The sequence below is a fragment of the Pituophis catenifer genome, unplaced genomic scaffold, assembly GCF_029215685.1.
Source record: "Pituophis catenifer annectens isolate HBS135680 unplaced genomic scaffold, rPitCat1.0.hap2 SCAF_2, whole genome shotgun sequence".
NCBI classification, from domain to species: Eukaryota; Metazoa; Chordata; class Lepidosauria; order Squamata; family Colubridae; genus Pituophis; species Pituophis catenifer.
The window spans coordinates 129347507-129359901 of NW_027256882.1; the positions used below are offsets into that span (position 1 = coordinate 129347507).

Sequence of the window (12395 nt, forward strand, 5' to 3'; positions counted from 1 at the left end):
TGTTAAAAGATGATTGGTTAAAAGTTTGATTGATGAAGCCAGCAATTTTTTTGGAAAAAAATATATGCTAGGTTTCATCAATCGATTCGATCAATTTTTGGAATGAAATTAGCTGACTACAGTGCCTTGCAATAGAGGTAGAAAGAAAGAAAAAAAATTAAAAGCATAAGTTAGAAGCTTACATAAATGTCATATTACCAACAACGCACAGGAGAAAAAAACATATCCCAGTTAATACTAAAATAGGGAACGGTTAGGACAGACACGTGGATCTCAGAATAGACAATGTTAAACTATTAGTGATCATTGTCTGGCTTCCCATAAGGATTCTCCATAAATGACTTTTATTAACTACAATATGTGATGACTGGACTAATGAACACATCATAGCTATTGAAAACAGTTGTGCTCATTTTTCTTCCAGTATAATCTGTATAGGGAGAATAATTCTCAAATTTGGAATTTTGTGGTATTCTCTGTATTTCTGAAACTACTTGAATGTCTGAGTATGCTTGCATAATGGATGCTTCATTTGTCTTGCAAGCATTGTCCTGGTTGCCTTGAAATTTATTTTTAAAAGGCAAACACTGTCCAAACCCAAGCTCCTAGCCTATAATTGGATTTAGCTTTTCTTCCTGTCTCCACACCCCCTTTGAGAAAAAAAAAAGATTTTCTACTGCAGCAATGCAATTCAGCTGCTCAAGATGATGAAAGATAAGGGAAGAAATGACTGTCTCATTTGACCAGTGCAGGAAGTTTGCTGAGGAGGCCCTCTAAATTTCATTTGCTAAAGGGAAGGTCCTCTGCATTTCAGACAGAAAATAAACTCTCATTACCCCACAATTCTTGAATGAACTGGTGAAGCTCAGGTGGTGATGAGAATGGTAGCAACTGGGAATATTCTTCACTGGAGTAGGATAATGTAGCATTAACAGCATCATTTATGGAAGATGGGCCTTAATGCAAGTATCTTCTATGTCAGAAGTCTTAAAATTGGCAGCTTTAAGACTTGTGGACTTCAACTCCCAGAATTCTCCAGGCAGCTATGCTGAATTCTGGGAGTTGAAGTCCACAAGTCTTAAAGCTGCCAAGTTTGAAGACCTCTGTTCTATGTTATAGGGTAGAGTCCACATTGTAGTGTTCTGTCTTGATTTGTAACAAACTCCTTCCCTTCTGACTTATTTCCCTATCAGGATGCAAGAAGAGGGAAACGGGCATGCTGCAAAGCAGAGCGTGAGCCTGTGGCATAATTTCTTATTTCCAAGCTCCAGCTTCACTGGCCTTAGAAGATAAAAATAGTGGCTGGCTTCTGCTAGTGCTTTATTTGAACATGTACTCCTTAGAAAACAATGATGTTGGGAGGTGGCAGCAGCTGGGAGGAGGAGGAGGAGGAGGAGGAGGAGGAGGAGGAGGAGGAGGAGGAGGTGGTGGTGGTGGTGGTGGTGGTGGTGGTGGTTAAACCTCACTAATCCATCTTTCAGTAAATTGATGTCTTGTGACTGGTTAAATGTTTCATGACAACTATCACAAAATTCCCCTAGAATGCTAGAAATAACCACAAATCTCAACTTTTGGGAGTTCTGTTCCAGTGACATTTGGGTTGGATGGAACTAAGATGCTGCATTTAAACCAGGCATGTCCAAAGTTCGGCCCAGGGGCCAATTGCGGCCCATGTTCAAATTTCGAGCAGCCCGCAGCCTCTTCTCCCCGCCGGCTCAGCCTGTCACTCATCCTCGGCGGCTGGCACTTTTCCTTTCACAGCACAGCGGTTCCCACAGCTGTCCCTTGCTGCCTCCTGCTCCACAGCCACCCTACTCTGCAGAGCATCTCAGCCATATTTTTCACCAGAAGATGGCAGTAGACCTGAGTGACCCTTGTGAGCTTGTGTGCCCATTTCTAAAATGGCGACTGTAACTAAAAAAAGGAAAGTTGACAGCAAGGGCCACCACTTCCAGGACAATTATTTGTTTAGTCTTTCATAAAATAGTTCATTTTCATTTAATGTTAATGGTTCAAAGAATGTCAGGCTGAATGGTCAGCCCACACACATTTTCACCTCACCAAATCTGGCCCTCTTGCAAAAAGTTTGGACACCCTTGCTTTAAACCTTCAGTTGAACAAAGTCAGGTCATATAAAGAGCATGCCTGCGGATACTGTCATTTAAAGTCATGAACATGCTGCAATGTAGTAATTTCAAGATGACCTTAAAATTTCCAATAAGCTCTTGGTGTACTTTCCTAGAATAATAATATAGCTGATGGGCACAAAGAATCCACATACACACAGCACCCTGCATCTGCTGTTTTGATTTGTTTTTTTACTAGGTGGACTATTTCATTTCACCTTCACAAAATATCTACTGAAATTCAGCTCTTAGAACAGCTTGAAGTTGATGCAATGTTTTATTACATCATACAATGGGTTTAAATTGTTTAACTTTATAGCATTTTCCACTATGGTTCTGTTTTGTGCTATGTCATCCAGGAAGGATTCGTCCCAAAATAAGTGAAGGGAATCTAGTTTGGCCTAATGGCCAAAGTGGCTCTTATCAAAAACAGTGAGGCCACTAGATCATATGCTCCATTCTCTATCTCAGTATTTCTCAATCTTATCAACTTTAAGGTATGTGGACTTTAATTCCCAAAATTTCCCAGCCAATATTCTGAGAAATGAAGTCCATGTATCTTCAAACTGATGAGACAGAGAATAACAGGGACAATAGCACTTAGACTTATATACCACTTCTGAGTGTTTTACAGCCCTCTCTAACCAGTTTACAAAGTCGGCATATTGCCCCAAAAATCTGGGTCCTCATTTTACTGATCCTCGGATAGAGGATGGAAGGCTAAGTCAACCTTCAGCCTGTGAGACTCGAACTGCTGGCAGCTGGCAGTCAGCAGAAGTAGCCTGCAGTACTGCATCACCATGGATCTACTAACTAATCCTGCAGTATGAGTCTATAAACTATAGGCAAGAACATGTGATGGTAAACGATTCTGGGTATGACAGTGCAAAAAGGCAGTGAAAAATGGAAGTGAGATCAGAGGAAGGCTATCAAGATAGTAGGAGGTCTGGAAACAAGCCATATGAAAGGATCTGGATGTTTAAAGACAACCAAGAGTTGATAGGATAGACTAGGGGTGTCAAACTTGTGTCGTCACGTGACATATCACAACTTTTTCCCCCTTCGCTAAACCGGGCGTGGGTGTGCCAGCACGTGATGCATCTGGCCCGCGGGCCGCAAGTTTGACACCCCTGGGATACACTCTACATATCTGAAGGTTATCACATAGAAGAAAGAGTAACAAAAAAACAATGTGTTTTTTTTTTATAAGAATAATCTCAGTACTTGGGTTGCCTCATTGTTTTTTTTTTATTATTTTATTTATTTATTTATTTAAAACAATACATCAAAAAAAAAAGAAATAGTCAAACAAATGATTGCGACAGGAACAATGTGTTAAAGCCACAAGGAAGTTGGTTCTGGAGAAACTTTTGTTTGCGCTGTTGGCGAGAAGAACAGGCTGTCACATGAAGTGGCAAAATCACATTTGTTGGGGGATACAGAGGCTGGGTTATCTGTCAGAGATGATGTTACAGAGCCTGCAGTGTACACAAAGTAGATTAGCTGACTTCCATGGTCCTTTCTGTCCAATGAATATGCTAAAAGTTTAGAAGATATGCAAGTGTCACAATATGAAGGGCTTCTGTTATTATCCAGAACTTAGAATTATTTGTTTTCAATGTGGCTGCAGCTCAACGTTTTCCCCTTCTTTCTTTGAAGGAACAGCATTAGTTGACTCCCCCACCCTGGGTTTTGAGTAACCAGAAAACTATATTTAGGAGAAATGTATAAAGGCAAGCATGCATGTAGATCGGTACATGGCAAAATGTGGAGGCTGCAATACTGAAAGGGATTTTATCAGCCCTTTCTGCTTCCATGGGAAGATGATTCATCCATTTTAATAATCTGGAATGGAGATGACTCACTCAATACAGCAGGATCATCCCCTTGAACCCAAAGAGGAATGCCATTTTTGGGAGTAGCTGCAACAGGGTCCAACATGGACAATGATCCCACTTAGCACAGGTCAAACAGGCTAGAGCAGCCCTAAATTTAGAGTTCCTGCCTTGGTCAATGTTCTCAAGTCATGGAAAGACTTAGAAAAGAAAAAGAAAAGAAAAAAACAGTTGAAGAAGGCACCTTTTCAAATTGAATGCATTGTAAAGTATATATGCAGCACAATAAAACACTACAAATTCTGTCCTCTAAAAAGATGGAGCCAAGAGGCCCACATGTATCAATCACTTCTAATGAATTGATTGATACAATTAAACTGTCAGAGTTATTTGTTAGGAGGATCCTGCCTCTTTTATGGACTAGCTAAGCAGAAATGGATTTCTAAGCATTGTTCTGCAAGTCTTGCAAATATTTTACTTTTTCCAGAGCTCCCTTTGGAGAGTTTCCAGTAGAGGCCTACTTATTAGTATTGGCTATTCATGTTGAATTTTTCTAGGGCAATCTCTCGTAAGTAGCAGCTGGCAGGAATCTCTGTGTTTACTCCATAAGTCCTTCCTAAAAAACATGTATAACTTTTACAGGGATGTTTTTGATTGCTTATGACAGAGGATCTTTAAAATTAATTTAAGAGAAGTTTGTTGACAGGAACTGTAGCATTGAAAAAGGAACAAAGCACTGAATAACTCCTAGCCTGACTCATCAGCTACGCATCTCACGAGGCAGTTTGCTGAACCAGGGGCATTTTATCAAGCCCCACGTTTTGTTTAGTGAGTCCCAAGTTGCTAATGAACCTTAAAAGACTTCTTTTCCCCCTAGCAAGCTACCGTTCTTTCCAGACCTGCCTATGTGGTCCATACAAGCCTAACTCACATTGGGAGTGCTCTGGTCCCCTCCTGTTGGATAGACTTGTGTAGGCCTAGCTGAGGCATGGTTCTGCTCATTCAATCTCTGAAAACAATTCTTGATGGACCTGCTCTCCTGTCAGGTGCAGAAACACCCAAGATCTGCAGAATGTATATATCCCAAACTCCCAGGAGAGAACAATCCCCCTCAGTGCCTTTTGTTTTGCCTAGCGGAGCCTCCCCAACTCACAGTAACCCCTTTATGAAATGGGCCATAATATCCAGCCTTGTGGATAAGGTCACAGTGGTTGCACAATTGCATTTCTACCTTCAAAGCCCACACCCGGAGCCCTTTGGACAGTAATCAGTAAGGCCAATTTGCGCGGGGGTGGTGGTGGGGGGAATATCTGCAGGAGCAGCCCAAGAGCCAGGCAGCCTGTCACTTCTAGGCCAGCTGCAACCGCTCAGCCTTATTGGCCCGTGGGACAAGGGAAAGTCCGACAGGCAGTTCCTTGTGCCAAGGCAACCCTGTGGCTTCTGGCCAAGACCGAGGAGGAAGAAAGCCTCTCCAGCAGGGAGCAAAGAAACGCTGCAATCCTCCCTGGTAGCAAGCAGACGGGCGAGATTCTCTCTTGTCATTCGGCCGAAGACTTAAGTCAGCAGAACAGAAGAGCAAATAGAAACTGACTTTAAAAAAAAAAAAAAAAGCAAAAAGTAGTTTGAAAGCCAGACTGACTGGAGGAGTAAGTCCGATTGGAGGGCTTCATATGCTCTAGCCAAAAAACAAAAGAAGGAAGGAAAGAAAGAAAGAAAGAAAGAAAGAAAGAAAGAAAGAAAGAAAGAAAGAAAGAAAGAAAGAAAGAAAGAAAAAGAAAGAAAAGGCAGAGGGAGAAGGAGAAACGGCGGCAGCGAATTAAGCCTGAAGAAATCTGAAGACGCCGTTTAATATCGGTGGATTAGTCAGTGGCTTGTTTTGTTTCAAGGAGCCGAGTTTGCCGAGCGCCTTCCGGCAGATTATTAAATGACAAGTCGAGCGAGCCGCGTTGTCCCGGAGGCAGTGCTTGCGCTGTGCCTTTAAGAGAGTCTTGCGGGGGAATTGGGTTTCTCAGTAGTCCTGCACGTGGCGGAATATATTTTTGGTTGGGGTGGGGGGGGAGAGAAATAGGGTGGTGGTGGAAGAGAAATTGCGTTCCGATTTTTTTTTTTTTTTCTGGGTCATGCTTCTGGCATCTCTCTTTTTTCGCTCATTTTCTTTCAATGATACAAAGCTGCTTCAGCTAGGAGCAGAAACGTCTGATCCGCGCACGGAAATGTGGTAATCTGGAAGGCACTCGCGATTGCAACCCATTGAAGAAATTCGACTGGGGGACGTTTGTTTAGCTTGGTTTTGACGAAGAGGGAAAAAAAAAAAAAAAAAAGCAGCAGCAGGGAAAGTAATTAAATACACTTCGGGACACGTGGATGCTAAATCTATTTCCCAGTCATGGACAGGGACCGGATTACAGGTGAGTGGCTGGAATAGTTTGGCTATGGCTATGTAGACGTGGTGCCTCCTTCCTGCCTTTCTCCCCATTCACCCCTCCTGTGGTTTTGGCTGTATTGGAAAAAAAATCTCAGCACAACTCTTGTGGCATTTCGGCCACAATCCCGGATGACCTTGGTTTAGCTCTACTCTCCTTTCCCTCTCCTGAATGGTCTCAAAGTAGATGCTGCTGCAGGAGTCCCACCACAGGTCAAAGGCAGTGTTGGGCTTCTGGATCCTATTGGTGCTTCCTTCAGGTGTTTTTTTGTTTTTTGTTTTTTGGCTTTTCCCCTTCTGCCAGAGAAAGGAATGGACCTTTTGGAACATCTTTGCATGAACTTTGACAGTTTGGAGGTGGGGGGGGGCTTGGTGGAATTTGGGAGTGGGAGGAGTGGGAAAGCCTATCCCAGCTGGTGGCTCAAGGATGGCTTTATGTCCTGGAAGTTGGCTGCTTGTTTTGTTTGCCTGTGTGTTGTGGTTTAGCACTGGCTTTCATGCCAAAACTTGTGTGAAAGGCAGAAGCTCTCCCGCCTACTCCTTTGTCCTCTGGAGATGTTTATATTGCTTCAGGGAGGATTGGCTGATAAACAAGAGGGGCATGGTTGCTAGGGGAGAGTGAGTATCCTGGATATATGCATGTTCCCTGGGTAGGAAACATTATACGAGAAGGTTGCTGCCCTTGGGCTCTGTATTTCATCATCAAGTATATTTGACATGGTGCTTTTCTGCTAATGGCGTGTGCCTGAGAAACCACCATTCTCCACAGAGGTCCACTTGCTGGAGACAAGGTGTAAATTGATTGCTAAGTAAAAGAAGACACTCACAATGGGCCCACTGTGTATCTGTCACCACTGTAGACACAATAACCAGCTATTGACTCTCCCTGAGAGCCTTGAAGCTACTTTGTTCATTATTTTTCAGCCCCGGACTGATGGCAGGTTTATGAGACGTCTGTTTTTGCAATACTTTTAGCAGTTAGTATCTTTGAAAGAATCTCTGAGCTGGTCTCTTGAGGTCTTAAAAATACCTTACCTGTAAACAACAGAGTTAAGGGATGGAATTCATGTGACACAGCAGATAACAGCCGGAGATGTTTTGTTGCTCACGTCTCATTATTTCCCTGCATTTACCAAGTAGCCTTAGGTGTGATCCCTCAGCTCTGTCTAGAGAATAGAACTTGGGACTGTAATCAATATTCAACATGGCTGCGCCCATATCAGGGCCAATGCCTCAAGGGAGAGAGTCTGCTGCTGGTTCCTCAGTCATTAAACAACGCAACCATTGTTGGGGGGAACCGCAGTAGGAGAGTTAGCCTGGATTAGCAAGAAAATAAGTCAAAAAAACAGCCTTTAATTCTGCCACTTAATTGCTGTTGAGGAAAGCTCCTGCTCTCTTCTTCCGGATGAAGACGCTACACCTTGCCTGGCTAGGTGGTTCAGTGGCTAAGATGCTGAGCTTGTCAATCAGAAAGGTCGGCAGTTCGGTGGTTTGAATCCCTAGTATAGGTCTCCTGCGTGAGCAGGAGGTTGGACTAGATGACCTCCAAGGTCCCTTCCAACTCTGTTACTGTTTACTGTTTCCAATGATTTGTAATCAACTTACCTTTGAGATGCATTCGATGGCAGGGTAGGCAATGTTCTGTCTGTCTCCCTCCAGTTTTCAAAACCTGTCTTTTTCCCTGCATGGGTGAAAACAGGAGTTGGGAAGCCATTCAACTCTCCTGGGCGTTGCTAACTTTGCTTGGTACTCACACTGGAAGCAAAACCACATGTTCTAGAGGAAACCACCAAGCAAGGGTGGAGTGCAACAGTGGCAAAGGAAAAGTGAACTCAGCCCTGGTCTAATCTGGGCTCTGTGGAAGAAGAACAAAGTTTGAGTTGCACATTTACATGGCTCTAACAGCAGGCTTATTGTTTAAGAGAACACTACTTTTCTTTCTGATTTAGGCAGCAGTAATACATCCAATAAACCTCTTCCATTCTCCAATGTCTAATATGTCCTGGACTGCAACTCCCAAAATTCCCAGCTAGCATATCAGACTAAGAAAAAAAACAACACTAAATTGATTAGCTACCATCTTACTTTAACCTTTCTCCCTCTTTCAAAGTACTAGGGAGAATTAAGTAGTCCTATGTGGTAAATACGCCTCGTATTAAATATCCTATTTTGTGGGGGGTTTTTTTCCTATATGCTTTCATCTTCAGGAAGGCATTATAAATCCTGTTCTGCCAATTTGCAAAAGTATAAAATTGTACAAAATATAAATAAAGCTGTAACCATAAATGTTTCAGCATTAGCAATAGCACTTAGACTTATATACTGCTTCACAGTGCTTTTATAGCCCTCTCTAAGCGGTTTACAGAGTCAGCATATTGATCCCAACAATCTGGGTCCTCGTTTTACCAACCTCAGAAGAATGGAAGGCTGAGTCAACCTTGGAACCGGTTAGGATTGAACTCGTGGAGTGAAGCAGTGAGTTAGCCCTGCAGTACTGCATTCTAACCACTGCGCCACCAAGGCTCTTCATTGTGACCCACACTCCACAAATGAAGTTGTTTAATAAAATACAAGGATCTGCAATAGATAGCATTTGTTTGTATGACCTCCAAAGACTGGCGCCTGCTTTAATTTTTTAAATGCCTTTGTGTTGATCAGATTCTATTGAAACAATAGTGCAGATATTTCTATACCTCTATATTTCCACTCCATGTTTGGAAAATATCTTGAAAAATAAGCATCGTCAGCCATAGCTGCCCTCCAAAAAATTAAGGTACTGAGCTTGGGGCTGTTTGCTATCCTTTCGTTAGCTGTTACTCTGGACCATCATTTGTGAGGGAGAGTTATTAATCTAAGCACCTCCTATTAGGAACCCTATTAGTATTCTACTACATGCTTGTCTGTTAGGACTGAATCATGGATGGGATAAACAAGGAATGAGGAGCTATGGAATGAGTCAGTAGTCAGTAATCTTTAGTAATCTGAAGAGTAAATTAGCAATAGCAGACAAGATAGGAAGTCTGAACTAGGACTAATGACAAATTAGGAGGTCTGAATAATGAATCAGCTTCGGATCTAAAAATATGCTTCGGAACAGAAGGAGCATATACACTTCAAAAGCAAAAACCTCTTCTCTCAGAATCACATGACAGTTGCATTAGGTACCAAAGCAAATCTGGGAAAAAAGATGTGGCTAATTTAATTGTAGACAGTTGCCTCTTTAAGGCACATGCCATAGCACCTATTTAGAATCACGTCCTATATACAGTCCTGCAAATCAGTAATGCTAATGTAAGAGGAATGTTTCAGAGTTTCAGATATTACATAATTATATTACCTAATTTATATTAAAACTGAATTTTTCTGTTCAATAGAAATATTGTATATTGAAGAATATAGGATATTGATATTGTAACAATTCAGATATTATAGGTAGATGTTATAAAGATGATGTTTGTTGTAAATTGTTTTACTTGCATTTATAAATGTATTATGTGGTTTCTTAAATTAATAAAAATTTTAAAAAATAAAAAAAAAAAAGAATCTGATGACTAATCTGCATAGCCAGAATCAGTCCAGGAAAGGCGTAGAAATATTTCACCAAAAAGTTCAGTTCACTGGTTCACCACACAGAGGAGCTGTATAAATAATGCACCAGTTCATAGTACTGCGGCCGTAATCTCCAAAGACATTGTGAAATATTTAAGAAATCATGAAGCCTTCATTCACTCATTCTTTTGCTTAGATGACTACTCAAGATGGCTAACTGAACTTAATGTCATACAAGTGAAAATAAATGCTATGAATAGCGTGGTCAAATAATTGTTAAAATCTTGCTGAAAAAGAGAGAGATTTACAGATTTTTGAAATGCTTAGAGAATTGGTCCTCTAATGCTTTTCCTAGCCAGAAATAAGGCCACATTCTCCTAGTGCCAGATCAAACACCTTCGACAGCAGAAGTATCTCCTTAGATCCATATCAGGAGTCAATTAAACAGTCTGCTCAGGAAAGAACTAAGTATTTCAGTACAGTCTTCATGTGATTCTTTTAATTTGTTAGCAAGTTGAAGTTGTAGCAGGAGAGAGTTAATACAATTGCATCTTATGTGCCTATTGTAGTCATTTCTGGATTTTGAAACTTTGGGCATGATAACTCATGCCCTTTTCAATATTTCACTTCACTCTACATGGGGTGATTACTCTACATGTCCCTGAAGACCTTGACATCATATAGAAGCTTCAATTGGCACAAGTAGTCCATATGGTAATGGAAAGTTCGAAAATTTCTCAGGTAACATGCCACTTTGGGAACTACATTGGTTGCCACTTAGTCTCCCAGTGCAATTAAGATGCTGGCTGTCACCTCTAAAGCTCTTAGTGGCTTAGGAGCCAGATATATATATGTTAAATTCTCTATATTAAAATTTACCACCCATGGAGATTAGGAAGAGAGGGTTTGCTGAGGATCCCTTTAAGAAAATAGCATTGGGATCTAGGGAGTAAGCCTACTTGGTGATGGCCTTCCATTTATGGAACAGTTTACTTCTAGTACTCTTTACATTATTAAGCTTTCAAAGGACAGTAAAAACTTGACCCTTCAGGAATGATTTTGGAGATGTTTTGGAAATTTAGTTTACCCAGTGAGTGAAATTGTCATGGTAGATTACTTAGTGTTTCATATGTTAAATGTTTTTAATGGTATATTTTAGTGTTTAGTAGCAATAAATAATTTTGTACAATTTCACACTCCAGATTTTTTTTTTTTACAAGTTAACCCCATATAGAGCATATTACAGTAGGGAAGTCAGGATGTAACCAAGAGAAAGATCACCGTCACCAAATATTCATTTGGGAAGGATCACAGCTGGCACACAAGCCTCTATTATTTTACTCAATTTGTATAGCCATCCATCTCAAACCAGTGACTCTGGGTGGCGAACAATCATAAAACAAAGCAGTTAAAATACAATGCAAAAAAAGAAATTAAAAATAAATAGCAGCCAAGAGATATAATAATCCATCAGTCTCAAGATACTCTCTCCACAACTTCCACTTGCAAATTCAGTACTATCTGAGAATCAAGGAACTCCCAGTTTGTGAACTTGCTCTTTTAAGGGAAGTGCAGTCTTGTGCAACTGGTAAACAAGCACAAACCTGTAAGAGAGAGATTCAGCGTCTCCCTGTTTCATTTAGTATGGTTATCTGAAACTGAGATGTAATTTTGGATATTGACATATAGAAAACAGTATCCACTCCATGACAGCTTTAGTTTTTTTTTGCTCTGAATGAGAGAAATAGTAAGTTTGCAAATTGCAAATGAAATGTGACCTTGCTGGCCATAAGATGGCCCAGGTGTGGGCAATTTGGCTCCAAACATTAATCTTGTATTAGGATGCCTTTATCATATGTGTGCTGTGATTCTTAAGAGCAAACCAGTGCAGAAATGTTCCTTGGAAAAATAAGACCAACTGTTTGTAGTTTCTTGAATCTGTCCTGCTCTACAAGCACAATTTTGGCATGTTTTGCTGTTTAGGTGATGGGACTAATTTTAGCACACTGACATGCTGAGGACCAGGTCAGTAGTTTTTCATTGTAGTTATTCTCCAAGATTTCACACAGGCGTTTCCTGCTCTTTCTAAAGGTAGCAATAGCATTTAGATTTATATACCGCTCATGGTGCTTTATAGCCATCTCTGAGCGGTCAGCATATTGCCCCCAACTACCTGGGTCCTCTTTTTATTGACCTTGGAAGAATGGAAAATTGAGTCAACTTTCAGCCATCAGGATCAAACTCTTGCCTGTGGGCAGAGTTAACCTGCAATATTGCCTTCTAACCACTGGGCCACCACAGCACACCTTCCTCCACCACATATTTTAGTACTAAGTTTCACTCATTCCATATTGGATTGTGGCTTAAAACAAAGTATGCTTGGGTGATTTAACAGAATAACAAAGTTGGAAGGGACCTTGGAGGTCTTCTAGTCCACCCTCTGCTCAAGCAGGAAACCCTATA

The 12395-nt window shown here is 41.0% G+C and overlaps 1 protein-coding gene across 1 annotated transcript in view; it reads left to right on the top strand.

Moving 5' to 3' along the window:
* The first annotated feature begins 6053 nt into the window (after positions 1-6053).
* SEPTIN9 (septin 9) overlaps positions 6054-12395 on the top strand; it is a 186904-nt gene continuing 180562 nt past the window's right edge. The window contains exon 1 of the mRNA XM_070937510.1: positions 6054-6369. Within this exon, the coding sequence (XP_070793611.1) occupies positions 6348-6369 (22 nt within the window). The 5' untranslated portion in view covers positions 6054-6347. The remainder of the gene's footprint in view (positions 6370-12395) is intronic.